At 36.3% G+C, this 18,189-nt stretch overlaps 1 protein-coding gene across 3 annotated transcripts in view; it reads left to right on the forward strand.

Moving 5' to 3' along the window:
* The window catches only part of ntf3.L (neurotrophin 3 L homeolog), a 47,088-nt gene extending 29,227 nt beyond the window's left edge, over positions 1 to 17,861 (forward strand). For 2 of the 3 annotated variants that reach the window (XM_018250851.2, XM_018250852.2), the window contains exons 2-3: positions 8,235 to 8,336; positions 15,690 to 17,861. In XM_018250851.2, the coding sequence (XP_018106340.1) occupies positions 8,316 to 8,336; positions 15,690 to 16,493 (825 nt within the window). In that variant the 5' untranslated portion in view covers positions 8,235 to 8,315 and the 3' untranslated portion in view covers positions 16,494 to 17,861. 3 annotated transcript variants of the gene reach the window in all.
* The last annotated feature ends 328 nt before the right edge of the window (positions 17,862 to 18,189 follow it).

Here is an 18,189-nt window from a genome sequence, read left to right on the forward strand (position 1 = left end):
TGTAATAATAAAACAGTATAGTACCCTGTACTTGATCCAATAGATGTACCATATCCAAAAGATATAATTAATCATTTAAAGGAAAGCAATCCTACTGAATTTATTTAATGTTTACATGATTTTCTAGTAGACTTAAGGTCCCATGCCTGTATTTATGAGGAGAGGGGTGGCATATACAACTCTATGGGGCACATTTACTATGGGTCGAAGTTAAATCTTTCAACTTCGAATATCGAAGTCGAAGGATTTACCGCAATTCGTTCGATCGATTGAACGATTAAATCCTTCGAATTGAACGATTCAAAGGATTTTAATCCATCGATCTAACGAATTTCCTTAGATCAGAAATTGCTAGGAAAGCCAATGGGGACCTTCCCCATAGGCTAAAATTGGTGCTCGGTAGGTTTTAGGTGGCAAAGTAGGTGGTCGAAGTTTTTTTTAAAGAGACAGTACTTCGACTATCGAATGGTCGAATAGTCGAAAGATTTTTAGTCAAAGTCGTAGTCGAAGGTCGAAGTAGCCAATTCGATGGTCGAAGTAGCCATAAAAATACTTCGAAATTCAAAGTATTTTTTATTCTAAACCTCCACTCGAGCTTAGTAAATGTGCCCCTAACTCTCTACCTGTACCCTAACTTACATGTTATTAAGATGTGCAAGTTAGAGAGTGCAGGCTGCAACAGGGAGCTGAGGGAGAGTTTCACTGAACAGTATTTCTTTCAGGGTCAAGCCTTGGTGTTTAAACATTGTTAATATAGCATAGTATGCAGGGATATAGTCCAGCAACATTCGGGCAGAACTACTTTAAACATATGTTAAACATATTTATTTTACCTAATCAGCATCAGGCAAACTTGCAATGGTAATGACATGTCTCATAGTGTGATGAAGTTTTTGATAATAACCCAGATAATACTGTATATCAGTATCTCACTTTTGATGGGGATGGCACTATGACATATTCAGCATTGATGCTTTATAAAAAGAGAATAATAATAATAACAATATTGGCTTGCTTTTCATTTTGCTAGATGCGATTGCCAATGATGTATAGGCCCTTCAGTTTAGTCTGGAATTTCATAGATCCTATTAGTAACAGTCTGTGCTAGAGAAAAAGAAGAATGAGTTGCATTATGTAGTGTTGACAAGTGAAGTCACAATCTAGAAGATGACTCTGGTACAGGTTCCCATGAGAAACCAAGCTAATCATCATCCCGGCCTAAGAAAAGGTCAGATATGTTTAGCATGTAAAATGCTCTAACAGCTTTCCCTGTGCAGCACCAGCGATCATGTTTCATATTTGGGACATCGTTTTTCAAGCATTTTATTAATGTGAACATGCTCTTGATCCAGATAAATGAGTAGGATATCGGCACTGCTTTATAACGCTGTCATCCTGAGATTAGATATAAAGAATGGTGAATATGACAAATCTGCTATTGGAACGTCATTTAATGGACTTGGGTTATGCAGACCACATGACAAAACTGCAAAGCTAGTCATCTGGCAGCATTAGCGAGTTTTGGGAAAAGAAACCCTTAAGATAGGGTGGGTGGGTTGGGGGGATATCAGCATTAAATAATCAGGTTTCTGATGTGAGTTAAGAGGATTCTGTGGGAAAAGATTGTTTCCCATGTATTTTTTATTTATTTTTTTTTTTTTTGTGAAGCAGAGATGAATATTAGAGGCAGCAGGATACCTGGAAAAGAGTGGAATAGCCCAGATGACATTAAGGGGCCCATTCACTAAGTTCGAGTGAAGGAATAGAAGAAAAAATACTTCGAATTTCTAAGTGTTTTTTTGGCTACTTCGGCCATCGAATGGGCTACTTCGACTTCGAATCAAATGATTCGAACTAAAAATCGTTCGACTATTCGACCATTCGATAGTCAAAGTACTGTCTCTTTAAGAAAAAACTTCGACCCCCTAGCAACCTAAAAGCTACCGAAGTCAATGTTAGCCTATGGGGAAGGTCCCCATAGGCTTGGCTATCTTTTTTTTGGTTGAAGGATAATCCTTCGATCGTTGGATTAAAATCCTTCGAATCGTTCGATCGAACGATTATTCCTTCGATCGAACTATTTGCGCAAAATCCTTCGACTTCGATATTCGAAGTCGAAGGATTTTAATTCCCCAGTCGAATATCGAGGGTTAATTAACCCTCGATATTCGACCCTTAATACATCTTCCCCTAAATTGTAGGAGGAACAGCAACATATCTCAGTTATGGTCACTTAACCTAAGGATTATAGCACATTTAGGGGGTTATTTATCAAGTTCCGAATGTCTGAACCTCGAATAATTTATAGTTTTCCGAGCAAAAAAAAGAAACTATGAATTTTTCCGAGATTTATTAAAGTCACGTTGTCTAAAAACTCTGAATCCTAAACCCCGGCATCTAAAAGCTCTCGACGTCCTGTATAAGTCAATGGGGAAGGTCCCAGTCAGTGTCTGCGCTGATGTCTGTACCGATATCCGATGACTTTGTGGTTTTGGCGCAAAAAACTCAGGAAAACTCTGAACAATTCAGAGTTTTCTGGGAAAGAGCCAAGGTTTTGCCCAACCCTATTTTTCGGTCTTTATTCTTCATAAACAAGGGCCATTCGGGAATTCAGAGTTGCTCGAAATTTGATATTAGAACCACTGAGGTAAATTCGGACCTTGATAAATAACCCCCTTAATGTTTTGGGGACTTTATACTCCATGCTTTCTTTTTCTGAATGCATGGCATCAAAATGCCACTATCTCTCTTCATTAATTACAGGTAAACTCCAAAATGAACCTGGGATTTCTAGCAGTTTCCTGGGAAATGGCACACAGTTTGTGGTATTCTGATGCTGTGTGTAATCTGCCACCCTAAACATTTAGCTGTCCTATAACAGAAATGATCCAGGGGCGCAACTAGGGGTAGGCAGAAGAACAATGTGGGGGATCTGGACAGGTGCCTGTTCAAGATTCTTCTGCCTACAGCTAGTCCGGATTCACTCCTATCTGCAGCTCTTGCCTACCCTCCCTATCACTGGCCCCTCTTTTCCTCCCCTCATGCTTCCCCTTTGTTGGCCTCCCCTATGGCGCGCACGCATGCACTCGGGGGCGGGGTTTGCTGACCAGGTTGCCTAGGGCGCCCGGTCGTCTTGACCCAGCCCTGTCCAGGGGCCCATTTTGTATCTTGTTAGGCTATCTATGGAGCACCAGGGACAATTCACATTCTCAGTGAGCTCTGGGTTGCTGTTGAGAAGCTAAGTTTAGAGGTTCTGTCAGAGCATTAAAACATTAGCAGAAAGTGAAGTTCCATCTGTCATAATTTTAATCAATTCTGATGATCTGTGTATCTTCAGAAGAACTGTTAAAGGGCCGTGGTTCCATTTAAGGACCAGTAACATAAACATTATTTAAAAAATAAATTGTTTCTACTTACCAAAAAAGAACACCAAGACACTTTTAACTTCGAAAAGTCTTTATTACGAAATAATTTACAGATTCTTCACTTGCGCTCCTCTTCAGAATTTTTTTTACATTTTTTTTATGTTACTAGTCTTTTAAGCTGGTAAGGGAGCCCAATTTTTATGTTTTGTTTCTCCTTAAAGACAGGCTGCCTTGCAACAAGACTATGGTCCAAGGTTTGATTCCCACTTGGTTCCTGATAAGACTGACTCTAGTGTGTAACTCTAGTGTGCTTATAAAAACCATAGAATATGATGGCACTATATAAATGAAAGATTCTAAAACCAGTAATGGTATTTATACCATTCTGCATTTATTAATATAGTGCTGCAAGGTTATACAACATGAGAACACACCAGGGGTGTTATTAAAAATAAATTATTGATAAGGGGTTTCTGCAACAAAAAGGTAGTAAGGAAGCCTATTTGAGGACAACATTAGTCTAAACATGTCTAAAGCTCCAGACTGAGCCACTAACACCTTCATGGCAATAGAAAAAAATAGTAAATTCATTTTAAATAAGTCTCTGCCATTAAGCAAGATAATATGCCAATAAGGAAATAAAAATAGTCAAGTGAGTACCAGGAAATAATTTCCGCTAATGCAAGCACAAAAACGTTTACATTGTTGTTTTCAAACTACACTACTTTATTCTCAGGTAAATGTAAACACTTTATTGTTTAATTTACATTAGAAAAAGAAATAAGACACAAAGAAAATATTACACAAAGTCATAGCGGCCCTTTGAGGTATGGAAAGCTACAGATAAATACAGGTTTTTTGTGTTCATTTTATTTCCTTAAAATTTGACTCCATCCACAGAGCAGTGAAAGATGCTTCAAAGAGGATCAAAAAGCATGACCACAGGTTGGTTAAGATCAAGGCACTGGATGGCAGCCAAACAATGAGGGTCCAAAAATGGAGTTGCTGGAGAGAAAATGGATGAGTTATTTTAGCGTTTTCTGAGGAAAAAGAAATGAGTCATATGGGACAGTAGGACTCATTTACCATGTATAGGGCAATATGCAAACAAATAACAAAAAAAAACATAATGGGTGCAAACACTGTCTTTTTTTCAATTTGGAAACTAACCCATGGTTTGTGCCCTGAGGCTCAACCCTTTTGCTCACAGATTGGAAGACATAGGCTGTATCTCATTTGTGGGTGGTGGAAAGCCCTTTGCTTGCATGTTATTAAGACCGACAGTCTAGTGAGTGGCTAGGAGTGCAAGGCACTACTTTCCACCTGTCTATGGCAGGCATTAAGTCAAGGGCTCCCCTGTGTCCGTCAGCACTGGTGCAAGGTGCATCCTTATCAGAATATTTCCACAGGTGCATGTGGCTTAATTTTTCACCCATTAGTGCTACTGTACTTACAACTAAAACAATGGGAATTTGAAACACTAATGTCCCCCTCTAAGCTAGGCCCTCATGTTTGCAAACAATTGCTCTGATGAGAAAAGCTTTCCTCCTAATTCGACAGCAGACTTTCATATGACAAACATGTGATGTTCTCATTTGATAAACATGTACATTTCTCTAAATGAATTGAATCTTGCCTCTTTTATCATTTCAACACCCAGAATAAGATTGAGGAGCATAAACAAAGTCTTGCACGTATCTAATGTTGTACTTTGCAAATATCCAGTCACAGCTCGGTGCACATAGATTTTATAAAGGAGTGCTCAAAGAGTAATCTTTGCCATATGGACCGCAAGGTTTAGGTTAAGGGTACACACATAAGGTTAGAACTGGCCAGAAGGGGACATATTGATCTGGGGTGTTCTGGTGCAATGGAATGCTGAGCCAATTAGCCAATTTAGCCAATTATGTTCAGGCAGCAGGAAAGACATGTTCCTATAGCTCTAAGTCCAGAAATCATTAAAATATAATGCAAATTGCCCTACTCTGATGCCCCTAGGCTGTATGCTTTTTACTTTAACGTCAGACTTTTTATCTGCTTTGAAAGAATTGGGTGGATATTAGTAAAATAAATAGAAAATAAATAGTCATATACATGCAAGTTAGAAAATATTTTTAAAAATATCATAGAAAAATATATATACATAATTATTGTTCCTTATGTATAAAGCACCAACATATTCTTAGAGATGAAACGTCATTTGGATCCTGCCTCAGTGTAACTAAGGTTATAATCACATTTACATACACTAGGACCAGTTTTATCTGGAGCTAGCTAATCTGTCTGTATGTCTTTGGAGAATGGGAGGAAACCAGTGCATCAGAGTATTTATTATTATTAACATGTATTTATAGAGCGCCGACATATTGCGCAGCGCTGTACCCTGTAATTGAGCCTTTACACCCCCAATCTAGCCTAGCCTGTATCTTATCTGACTGAAATTCAGATACATTAGTATACTGACAGTTTGGTAAATTTAAATATGTTCTGGTTTGACTTGTTAAGGGAGGCATATCCTTGTGCATAGTATCTGTTATTTACTTTACCTTCCTATTCTACAGAATTTACAGTTTAATGTCTGATGTGTGAGGTCTAGGATAATAAAAGCACCCGCATCTTAAATCTCGAGATTTAGTGACTCAGCCCTAATCCTAAAACTTAATCTAGTGTGTCATTGCCTCATGGCACACACAATGTTTTAATCAATGCTGCTATTGGTAGGGATCAATCTACTCAAACAAGATTGCTTCCTAGAAATGCAAATACTTTCTTGAATACAGTATTGTGTGCCTTAGACTTTTTGGTATTGTCCATAGACAGCATAACATTGCAATGTGTGTCCTTGTTGTTTATTATTGCTTTACTGTGAAATTTATATACTGTATTGTATCAGTGAAGATCACTTCCAAACAGTATGTATAACCCCTGCATACTTACCCCACTTATCACAAAGAGTTAGAGCACTAAGGATCTGTTAGTGCCCCTTGTTGCAAAAAATAATTAAATTATTTAAAACAGTTTTTTCTGTTTTCTACTGCTTTCAGCATTGCAGATCAGTAACCAAGTCAAAAACAGACTCCCCATAGCCCTATTGATGTTAACTAATAGAGGTAGAGTACTGTATGATATTTGTGCTCATATTCCATTATAATCAGACACAACTAGGCTTGGACCGAATTTGACCGGTTTCGCTTCACCAAAAACTTGCCGCCGCCGAAATGTTGCAGCCGCCCATTTAAGTCTATGGGCCGTCATTTTTTTTTGACGCACAGCGCCATATAAGTCTATGGGAGTCATCCGAAACAAGGCGAAAAAATCTGCCCATCCCTAGACACAACTGTTTAGTGCCTTCCATCTGATTGGAAGAAAAAAGAATATAAAGAAAGTCTTGAGAACATTATAATTCAAAACTGTTGAAAGAACGAACATAGACATTTGGACAAATTAAATATTTCCCAATTGGACCCTCTAAATGTAGCACCTTAGGAATCTGCCTCCATAATAAACTTGAAATTACATATGAATATATCATGATATTGTCAAAAGCACAACAAGCTATATGTTTATGTCCTCCGTGGTCCATGGTCTATTGGCATATATCTCAGCAGCTTCTGCCATGTCTCAAGTGCCAAAACACAATCATTCTAGGCTCTTTTGGTGCAGCAAATATAAAAAAGTAACAGTTATGTCTACAAGAAAGTATAAGCATAATTACTTTAGTTCATATGTATGACATGGATGTGACCCGAGTTTTGCCTTTGAAAAATAAGGCTGCTAAAAAAAGTTGAAACCGCTAGAAGTGCAGTAAGCAGAAATAAAGCTATTGTTTGCTCTGTGTTCTGTTGGGGACACTCCTCAACACCACACACTGTAGACCTGCTGTCCTTCAGAGCACATTAAGTCACTCCTCCTGAATAACAGTATGGGTTTTTTCAATTTACTTGTCCAGATACCATAAGTCTCAACATGTTCTGCAGTCATTATCACTCTAAGCCAGAAGTTCCCAACCTTTTTTTTTACTCGTGAGCAAAATTCAAATGTAAAAAGAGTTGGGGAGCAACACAAGCAAACAAAAAGCTACTGGAGATGCTGCCAAATAGGCTTGTGATTGGTAGACTCTATGTGGACTTATAGCCTACAGAAGACTATGTTTGGCAGTATACCTGTTTTTAATGCAAACAAAAGTAGCCCCTAAACCTGGAATTCGCTTTGAAGACACTGAGAGCAACATCCAAGCCACTGGTTGGGGACAACTGCTCTAAGCCATCATGCCTACCAGTTTTACTTTTCCTACTGGGGAGTTTATGTTCTGTCTTTATGCAATGTTGTCATTTTCTTTAATGTTTCCTTAGTCCCCGTTATAGTGTGCACATCTGCTGTGGTACTGAGTTGAAAACAAGCTTTTGAAGGTACCAGAAGTAGTCCTGGTATATGCATGACTTACTTGTGTTTACAACAGGACTAAACCTGAGGTTTAACAGCCTAAAGGTGTCCCCCGTCAGCTCTCCATCTTGGATTTTATTTTCATATTTCGACTGCCAGTGGCACTGCACATGCTGGACGTGATCGTGGCTGCAGTAGAATCTTCCAATCATCATTTTAAGATAATCTACCTAGGAATCAGAGAATAAAGGGAATAAAAATGAATACTTTATACCTACATTAATTTTTTATTGAAAAGGGAGGAAAGAGGATTTGTGTATTGTATTAGGACAATGTGTTTGTCCATACCAGATGTAATCTGAAGTTTGGGGTGATTGCTTTGGGGGCTGCAAGATATATCCCACTGATACTGTGTGTTTGAATCTATAAATGCATAAAGGGGAAGTTTGTGCATAGTAATTTAAGGTATGTAATTGTACATTGCAGGTTATTCCTGGAGGAAGTTCAGGGTCTGGAATAAAGAATGAATCCAAGTTTTTGAAGAACATCTGAAGACAGGAATAATTCATGGGAAAAGAAGAATCTGTGGTGAGGCAAGAAACATTTACAGACTGTTGTTTTTTTTATTTTCAAATCTATACCCTGTGATTGATTTGGGATAGTATGACCATTTCCTTTATGTTGCTAAATATTCCCAGGGCTTATCATGCTGTAATTTATGGGCTCATTCCTTAATCATTAGCAGAATAATATTTCAGCTATTTCATGGTTGTCCCAAAAACAGCAGTGCGACCTATTTTCAAGTTTTTTTTAATTAGCAAAACAATGACCAGTTTGTAATGAATAACAGCAATTTCAAACGAATGGGAATGTGGCTATGTATGAAAAACAGTCTGACTGTTATATTAAAAGTAAACACCTGCCCCTATTTGAAGTTCACGGAGATGAGATGACTTGCTAACGGTTACAATGAGTTAGATTTGAAACTATACTTGGCCTTATATCATCAAAAAAAATTAATTCAATTACCGATAAAAACAATTATTTCAATTAATTCTGAAAATGTTGTATCTACTAGCTGCATAAGTGGATATACTGCATGCCGCGTGTGTGTCTATATATTTACATTCAGCATCTAGATGTCTCCCAGCAGATTATAAAATGTTTCTTGGATAAATAATGAGATAGATAATGAGTAGTGATGGGCGAATTTCTCCTGTTTCTCATAAAAAATTTGCGAATTTCCTGCGAAGCGGTGAATAATTAGTGAAACGAAAATTTTGACGCCGGCTTCAAATTATTTTTGACGACAGCGACAATTCCGATGCTGGCGAAAATTCCGGAGCTGGCACCAATTCTACCACCCATTAAAGTCAATGGGCACCTAGGATTGTCCCCGGTGTCGGAATTGTCTCAAATTCACCGGCGAATTTTCGCTGCAATTTTTCGAAACGCAGAAATTCGATGCGAATTTGCACCTGCCGAATAAATTCTCCCATCACTAATAATGAGTGAATCTGTCCCATTTTGCTATGGGACTTGCTAAATTCTTTTAACTTATGTTTTGTTTTGCCTCCCCTCCCACTTTTCTTATATAAACAAATACCTCACCCTGCAGAGCATTAATAGAACACAGGAAAAAAAAAGATTTCAAACCACTGATTTATTTGCCAGTGAAAATTTCCTAACATTAGATAGATATAGATAGATGAATAGCAGAAAAAATCTAACAAAAACTTTACTTATCATTTTTTTAAGTACAGGTATGGGATCTGTTATCTGTGAAGCCCACAGAATCCATTTTAAATCTTTTTTTTTTTGTAATAATAAAACCATACTTGATCCTAACTAAGATATATCTAGTCCTAATTGGAGGCACAACAATCCTATTGGGTTTACTTAGGGGGTTATTTATAGTATTTATAGATGGGCGAATTTATTCGACAGGCATGCATTAGGGACGAATTTCCACATTTTGCCGCCTGAAAAACTGCCTGTGTCAAAATTGTCGTGCGTTATAATTTTTTTATTCGCCATTGACTTCAATGTGTTTCGTGAATTTTTCAAAGTTTCACAAATTTTTTCGGAGTTTCGTGAATTTTTTGGCGAATTGAAACGGGACAGATTCGTCCATCACTAGTAATTTATCAAAATCCGATTTTTTTTCAGATTTTTTAAAATAAAAAAGTACGACCAAACTAGAATCTACGACCTGACCTTATTTATAATTAAATAAGCACAATTTCATTGGATCAGGGACAAACTCGATAAAATGGAGCGAATACCTGAATTGTACATTTTTTTCTGAGTTTTTTCATGAATCTGAAAATTTTTCTGGCTTTTTCCCGGAAAGCCCAGATTTTTCGGATTTTTGCCCGCGAAGTCCTAAATAGTCAGATTTTCAGGCTAATTCCAGTGCAAACCACGGAAACTTCCAAATAGGATAGGGACCTCTCCCATTGACTTATATACAACCTTAGGCAGGTCTAAAAGTTCAGATTTTATAGTTTTTCAAGAATTAGAATAGGATTTTTAGAGTTTTTTCAATTTGGACTTATAATGTTGGACTAATAAATAACCCTTTAGTGTTAAAATATTTTTTTAGCAGATTTAAGGTATGGAGATCCAAATTACGGAAAGATCCCTTATCCGGAAAACCCTAGGTCCCGAGCATTCTGGATAACAGGACTTATACCTGAAAAAGTAAAGAATGGAAATAAATTAAATGAATCCCTTTCATTAAATCATGAAAGTATTGATTAATTTAAATTAATTTGTAAATGTATTTAAAAGTAATATTACAAATACATGAATCTTTTCATGAATTTTATACATGAATTTCAAATCATTATTTAATCATTATATTAAAAGTAAGGTGAACAAATTAGCTAATCCCTTTCATTAAATCATGGAAAAATGTTTTAAGGCAAAAACAAACACTTTCTATTTTGTTAATAGTATCCCTTTAATGTGTAATAAATCACATACAATAGAATTGGTAATACATTGCCTTTGTTTTACAAGCTTGCCTGATCCCCTAAAGGCTGAGTGGTTAAATAGCTCAGTTGATGGGCCTACATACTCATGATTAGACAGGTTGTAAGAAAAACTAAAAAAATGTGGTCACTTACTTTTAGTGGCCTATTTATTATGCTGTGTAAAATAAAATTTGCCAGAAAAACGGTGTAAACAGCTGTGTAAAATAATGGTGAATTTATCAAGGTGTGTGATATTTTACGTCATGCAAACGCCAGATTTTCCACGGTTATTTTCCACTGCTTATACCTTTGTAAGTAGGTTCTGGCGGAAGTTGCTCAAAGAAAAAGAAATGACGCCATTTTTACACAGTTTTTCACAAGGCAATGCCTGACGATGCATGGCAAATTATTCAGCCCGTTTCTACACCACATAATAAATCTCCCCCTTAAAGTCTTAACCAGAGTATTAAAACTCCATAGAGAGATCTTTGATCATTGTGAGCTAATGTAGTGTTAGTTACACAGGTGCCATATTGTATCTTGATGCCACAATGTCATTATAAAGACTTGTTTGCTGGAGCTATTTGTGGTGGGACAGTTGCTGTATCCTCAAAATAGCCTGGAAATCCCTGTTTTCTGATTTGAGGAAGCAGAAAGAGAGAACTGGGTATTCCGTCTTATAATTAACAAGTACAGCACCTCGCCTAGAAAACCCTTTCAAGCACATTAAGGGATTTGGCTGGATGGAAAGGGAGCATAATACTGAGAAAGTAGAATTCTGCGGGTGACACATATGTTCTAGCAGAATAGACTTCCACACAAATTGTCTTGTTAAAAAAATAATTTATAGCTATTCCAATTCATGCAATCTAAGAAAAACTGAGTTTGTATTCAGATAGTCTTTGTTTACTCTGTATATATGCACTCTATAAACACTCTAAAACACAGCACTCTTGGAGGTGTACAGAGATGAAAGGAGATATTCATTAACAATCCTGCTTAGCAGTCTTATTTAAACCTGATGGTATTTCACATGCAGATTACTGGGCAATGTGACTTTCTGACTGTAAAAAGGAATTAGAAGGACATAGTGATGTTGAGGAGTTCAGTGCAAGTAAAAACGTGTTTAAAGCCTATAGCCTATAAGTGTTTTGACTAGAAGAACCAAGAGCCTAATGGTGCTCTACTACAGATCCAAACATGCTTTAATCTTTAATGAATCTTTGATTATATGTTGTGCCGGATGAGGTTGTCTGGCAGCATTTTGTTAAGCCATATCTGTACAACAGCACATACAGTACATCCCCTTTAAAAAGGAATGTTGCTGTGAATTATGATCCAAAAATGAGTTTACTGTATCAGGAAGAACTTTACAATATAGTATATCTGCTGCCTAAAACTGAAAGAATTCAGTTCATTTCAGGCATCCTCTACAAGCATTTTATTTTAGAAACAATAGCAATATGTAAAAAAGAGGAGTTGTCTTAAAAGCTTTTAAAGTGAGCAAATCACTTTAACTTGAATCATAAGCGCTGGTTTTGTAGTACTGAATCTCATCCACACAAACCTTAACAATGCGCAAATAACTTAATTCAGTTAGATTGCATTAGGGATGGTGTCAGTACGGAGGCCATTCTAAACTTACACTCGGAATTACCAAAGAATCATAAAATTGACAGATAACCAAAAGTAAAATGCCAGACAAATGGACGATTGATCCGTAGACTGGTTTTCATACAGAGAATCACTATGTTCCTCTTGACCCCTTTGTTCATGGTTCATAATTGTTAATATTTATTCATTTATACTCCACTCTTACATTGATCCCATCCATTGCTAACCCAGTTCCTTGTCATTTTTAACATAAGAAAATGAAATATGATCAGTGCCAACCTTCTAGCATGGTATTTCCATCTTGTAAACTTCTGCATGCCATGGCAATCTATGAGTTCTGGCAAGAACTCAACAGAGGGGCTGCTGTATGGTTCAATAGAAAGGTACCATATAGTGGGCTGGTAGGGGGCTGTTTGGGCTGGTGGGGGGCTGTTTGGGCCTCTGTGTACTTGGAATGGCAGGGCCTATTTTGACTCCCAGTCCAGGCCTGATGCCATGGTTGACACTGCAACAAGAATATTTAAGTTTGAGTTGCCCCATAACAAATGGCCAGTATTATGGTATTTATTGATGTGCATTTGGTATTCCGCATCTACTCTCTTATGGCAGTGCATTTTTCCTTGTTTTTTTTTACATTCTGTGTGGGAAGAAACATTTTCTCAAACTGTAATTACATTGGCAAAGGGCCTAACTGTTCTGTGAATTTCTGTTATTTCTTATGTGATTTCTTCCTAGATGATAAAGTGAGCCTATCATGTTAAGTGTGGTTTGTCCCAACATTGTTCTTATGCTCAACATGAATAGCACTGGTAAATGTGTCAGCAAAATTAGTATAGAGTTACCTGGAGTGGATAGTTGGATGTAAAGGAATGTGGGCAGAAAAGGATAGAATGAGGGTTGTTCTCATTAAACTGAAGGCAGTTGGGTGTTTTTGTTTTGTTTATTAGTCATAGAAAAACACCCCAACTTGTGATCAAACACCAAATTGGGGCCCAGGCACAATATTACATGAGTTTAGGAAAGAAATATACTCTGCTCTTGACTCTATGTCAAAAAAGAAATGTGTATTTAAAAGATATGATGGGTATAAAGATGGAAGGTTCTGCATTAGGAACAGTGTGGAATTGTGAATTTCCAATATTGCATCATTCATTGCAACTTGAGGGCTCAGAGAATATGATACATTGATTACACCCTCTGGTCTTAAACTTAATACACTTGGGTGAAAAGGCAGATCATTGGACAGTTTGGCACTCAAGGAGGTTATTTATTAAAATCCTAATGCCAAAAACCTGAAAAATGTGTTTTTTTTAACTATAACATCTGAATTTTTAGTGAAAAAAAAACCTAAATTTTTTTTAAAATTCATTATACCCCAAAAATGGAAAAAGTCAGAATCCAAAAATCCAGCAAAAATCTCTGAACTGCCAATGTTGCACATACGTCAATGCGAGAAGTCCCAAAGATATCTTTATTTGCTGGGTTTTGTGCAATAATCCTAAGATTTTGTGGTTTTCGGGCAAAAATCTGAAAAAGCCTGAGTTTTCGTGCGGACAATCAAAAAAAATCTAATTTGGACTTCGATAAATGGACCTCCCGTGTCATAAACTTATTTTTATATGCCTAGATCCAAGAGCATCTAACAGCAACCATACAGATGGGTTATGAGGGAGGGCATTCAGAACATTCCACAGATGGTTGTCTACTTGCCACCCTGTGGTGTTCTTTTTTTCAGTTTTAATCAATGTGTCCAATATAAAAATGTCTCCAGTAAGATAATTTTTAGTTAAATACCTGGGGGCATAAATTGGCCAAAGTTTTCCCACCTGGAAATTGTTTTGCTATACAACCCTTATTGGCTAAATCGTACCTTATACCATGGAGCATTTCATTCTTCTATGTTATTTGGCATTGTTGGTCTTGTTCCTGCTTCATACACCCTGCAGCTGCTATACAGAAACACAACCTAGACCAAAGAAATGTGCTCATTTTTGGAGAAAAAGTGTGCCTTAGATGTATCTGTATTATAGTAAAGTAAAAACTTAAAAATAACTTTTAGCAAACTGACTTTGAGCAATGTTGGAGTTTATATGCTTATGAAAAACAAAGGTGTGTACAAAAGATTGAAGGGGTGCAATCACCTAGCGCTAGGTGTCCTCTCTGGCTAGAAGTGGCAACTTATGGTAGAATAACAGGAGAGCATTAAATGTCTTCTGTGGAATCTGTGAACAAATTTCTCCTTCTTTTGAAGTGGTGGAAATTTCTTATAGCAGAGTGAAGATGTACAATGTAGTCATTCTGTAGATACTGGACAGCCATAAGAGTTATTAAAACATTGTGCCAACCCTATATATCGAACTACATCTTCATCTTATCCGAGTCCTTGCCAAAGTGTGTATAGCTGCCACAAAAATCATCTAACACCATTTTTTCAGCTTTTTGGTTTGGAGATAAGACTAAAATTTAAGTCTGATTTAAAAGATGTGAATCATTTAATCAAGTTGAACTTGATACCCATATTACAAGAAACATCACATAACAGATTCAATACTGACTTTATGAAAAGCGATATTGTGAAAAATATGCACAAAGGCACATTTGGAGTCTGGTAGTAACACCCTATCTATATAAAGAATCATAAACACTGTCAAATATGAATTTGCAAGTTCTTGTGTAGTTTTGTAAAGCACATACTGTAATTATTGCATCTCAGTTTATTTCAACCCATGTTCCATAGAACAAATCACTAATCATGGCTGCTTTTCTACTCATCCTTCTCCCAAACTTCCTTATAACTGCACAGAATTTACTGTGTGATTTTATGTGCCAATGTTACATTGTAATCAGCCTTTTAAAGTGTTCATATAGTAATGTTTAAGGGGGTTATTTATTAAGTCTGAATGCTAAAAACTCGAAAAATGTACCTTTTATTACTATAAAATCCGAATTTTTAGTGGGAAAAAAACCTCAATTCTTTTTACATTTATTATACCCCCAATGCTGTAAAAAGTCAGAATCAGAAAATCTGCCTACTCAGACCTACCACGGTTGTATATAAGTCAATGAAAATTTGTTCTTGCCTGCAAAGAGCAGAAACATTTTCAGTGAAAATAAAAATCAGAAATGTTTTATAACAGAAACAGATGAAATATAAAGTTGTTCAGCATATGGGATAGTACATTGAAGGGGAGAATTAAGTATTACATTACTTATATTAGGAAGTCCTGATTCCAACAGCCAACAGTTTATGTCACAAGATTGTTTGATACTGTATGTGCAGAAAGACACCTACTACAGTCAACATTATTTTAACTCTTTTCACAATTTTTTTTTTATCTTTTCTTCCCAGATATTACAGGTGAATAGGGTGATGTCCATCCTGTTTTGTGTGATGTTTCTTCCATATCTTTGTGGCATCCACGCTACCAACATGGATAAAAGGAATTTGCCAGAAAACTCGATGAATTCTCTGTTTATCAAACTTATTCAAGCAGACCTTTTGAAAAACAAGATTTCCAAGCAGACGGTTGATACCAAAGAAAACCATCAAAGCACCATACCAAAGCCACAAATTCTTCTTGACTTGGATGGGGATGATAATATGAAACAAGACTTTCAACCAGTCATCTCATTAGAAGCAGAACTGGTAAAACAGCAGAAGCAACGGCGATACAAATCACCTAGGGTACTTTTGAGTGATAGCCTTCCTTTGGAACCTCCTCCCTTGTACCTAATGGATGATTATATTGGGCATTCAACGGTGGTAAATAACAGAACCTCAAGGAGAAAAAGATTTGCAGAGCATAAAGGCCATAGAGGGGAATATTCAGTTTGTGACAGTGAAAGTTTGTGGGTTACAGACAAAATGAATGCAATTGACATTCGAGGACACCAAGTAACTGTGTTGGGGGAAATTAAAACAGGAAATTCTCCTGTGAAACAATACTTTTATGAAACAAGGTGTAAAGAGGCAAGACCTGTCAAAAATGGCTGTCGTGGCATAGACGACAAACACTGGAATTCCCAATGTAAAACCTCACAAACTTACGTGAGAGCATTGACTTCAGAAAATAACAAAATGGTGGGTTGGCGGTGGATAAGAATAGACACATCCTGCGTTTGTGCATTATCAAGGAAAATCGGAAGATCATAACTGCATTGTTTTTACATATAAATTATTCCTTTAAATTATATGATATGCATGTAGCATATAAATGTTTATATTGTTTTATATATTATAAGATGTTCTTATTTATTAAATTTCAGCAAACTTATATAAGCTTTATGCCCCCCTCTTGAAACAAAAAAAGGAAAAAAAAAAGAGAAGAATTCTCTGCCTTTTCTTGGGCATTTCAAAATTCTGGAAGTTTGAGATTTTGCTGCAAGCAGTATCTACTTCACTGTAAAACCAAACCTTTGTGTGTCAGTATTTTTCCTCCAGTATTTTCATGCCAGTGACTTTTTAAGCTAGCCTATTAAATCCAGTTATATCAGAGATGTATAAACTGTATGCACATTATATTCAATTTCAATATATTTTACCTCGTAATGAAAAAAAGACATCATTTAAAATGACCCAACAGATGAATGTTGACTAAGAAAAGACCTGCAACGATATTCTACTGTGTTTTGGTTTTGTATATATAAGAATAGTTTTATCAACATAGCTTTTTATCTCAGACAGTGTTTCTAAAGCAATGTTTATGGTCCATTGATTTTTAGATTAGATTTTAATCAAATTTGCTTTGTAATCGGTCGTGTTACTGGCAACAACTTTTAAAAACTACTCTGGTAGTAAAATAATAATACAGTTCATTTTAACTTTTTTTATAGCAAAAATTGAAACGAATGGTGCTGGTTATTCAACATCACAATATAAAACTTTTTTTTTCAACGTTTCAGTTTATTTGGTCTGAAACTTCCATCTACAGTGTATTGCTTAAATATTCCTACTTTAAGTAAAACGTAAATTCTTTTATCCAGTATATAAATGACAGTCACTGAATAAAATGTGTCAATAATATATTGAAGTTTTGTAATTCTCAGATTATTAAAGCATTATGTTTACATGTTATTGTATTTACCCTATGCTATTGCATTGTTCCTAACAAGAAGAAAATATTTTCAGGTGTTAAAGGGAATGCTCAACCAAATGTAGCCAGTTGGTTGGTATCATATGGGATAAAATGTACAAGCTTAAGTAAAAGATACTGTACTGTAAACTAGAAATATTTTTTACATTTGTTTATATTGACCAAAAAAATATTGGGTGAAGCTAAGTGGAATTGGAAAGTAAAACATAGCTCTGCCTGTTCCATTAAACCCCCAATCTCATATAGCCAATCACATTTTAGCTTCATCCTTCCATTACCAAATAGCAGAAGTTATTCGTTCCACCAATATTCCATAGTATTATCTGCAGCCATCTATATCAACATAACCTCTTGTAAAACATCTTAATTAGGGATGGGCGAATTTTTTCGCCTTGTTTCGAAACAGAAATGACGCCCATAGACTTGTATGGCGTTCTGCAGAAAAAAAAGTCGCACGTCAAAAAAAATTTGCTGCACAACAAAATTAATTGGACGCCCATGGACTTTAATGGGCGGCGGCGACATTTCGTCACCGGCAAATTTTTGGCAAAACTAAACGGGTCAAATTCGCCCATCCCTAATCTTAATACAGCTAAGTATGTGATATTGTAAGAATACTACTTTAGGATGGATGATTAAGATGGATTAAAGCTGGTGCTGGGCCACTATTTCCAAACAAAATACAGACAGAAGGTGGGGTGTAAGACAAAAGACCTGTTAGTTTTATATTTCTGGTTTTAAAGTTGTATAGCTATA

The sequence above is a fragment of the Xenopus laevis genome, chromosome 3L (assembly GCF_017654675.1).
Source record: "Xenopus laevis strain J_2021 chromosome 3L, Xenopus_laevis_v10.1, whole genome shotgun sequence".
NCBI lineage: Eukaryota > Metazoa > Chordata > Amphibia > Anura > Pipidae > Xenopus > Xenopus laevis.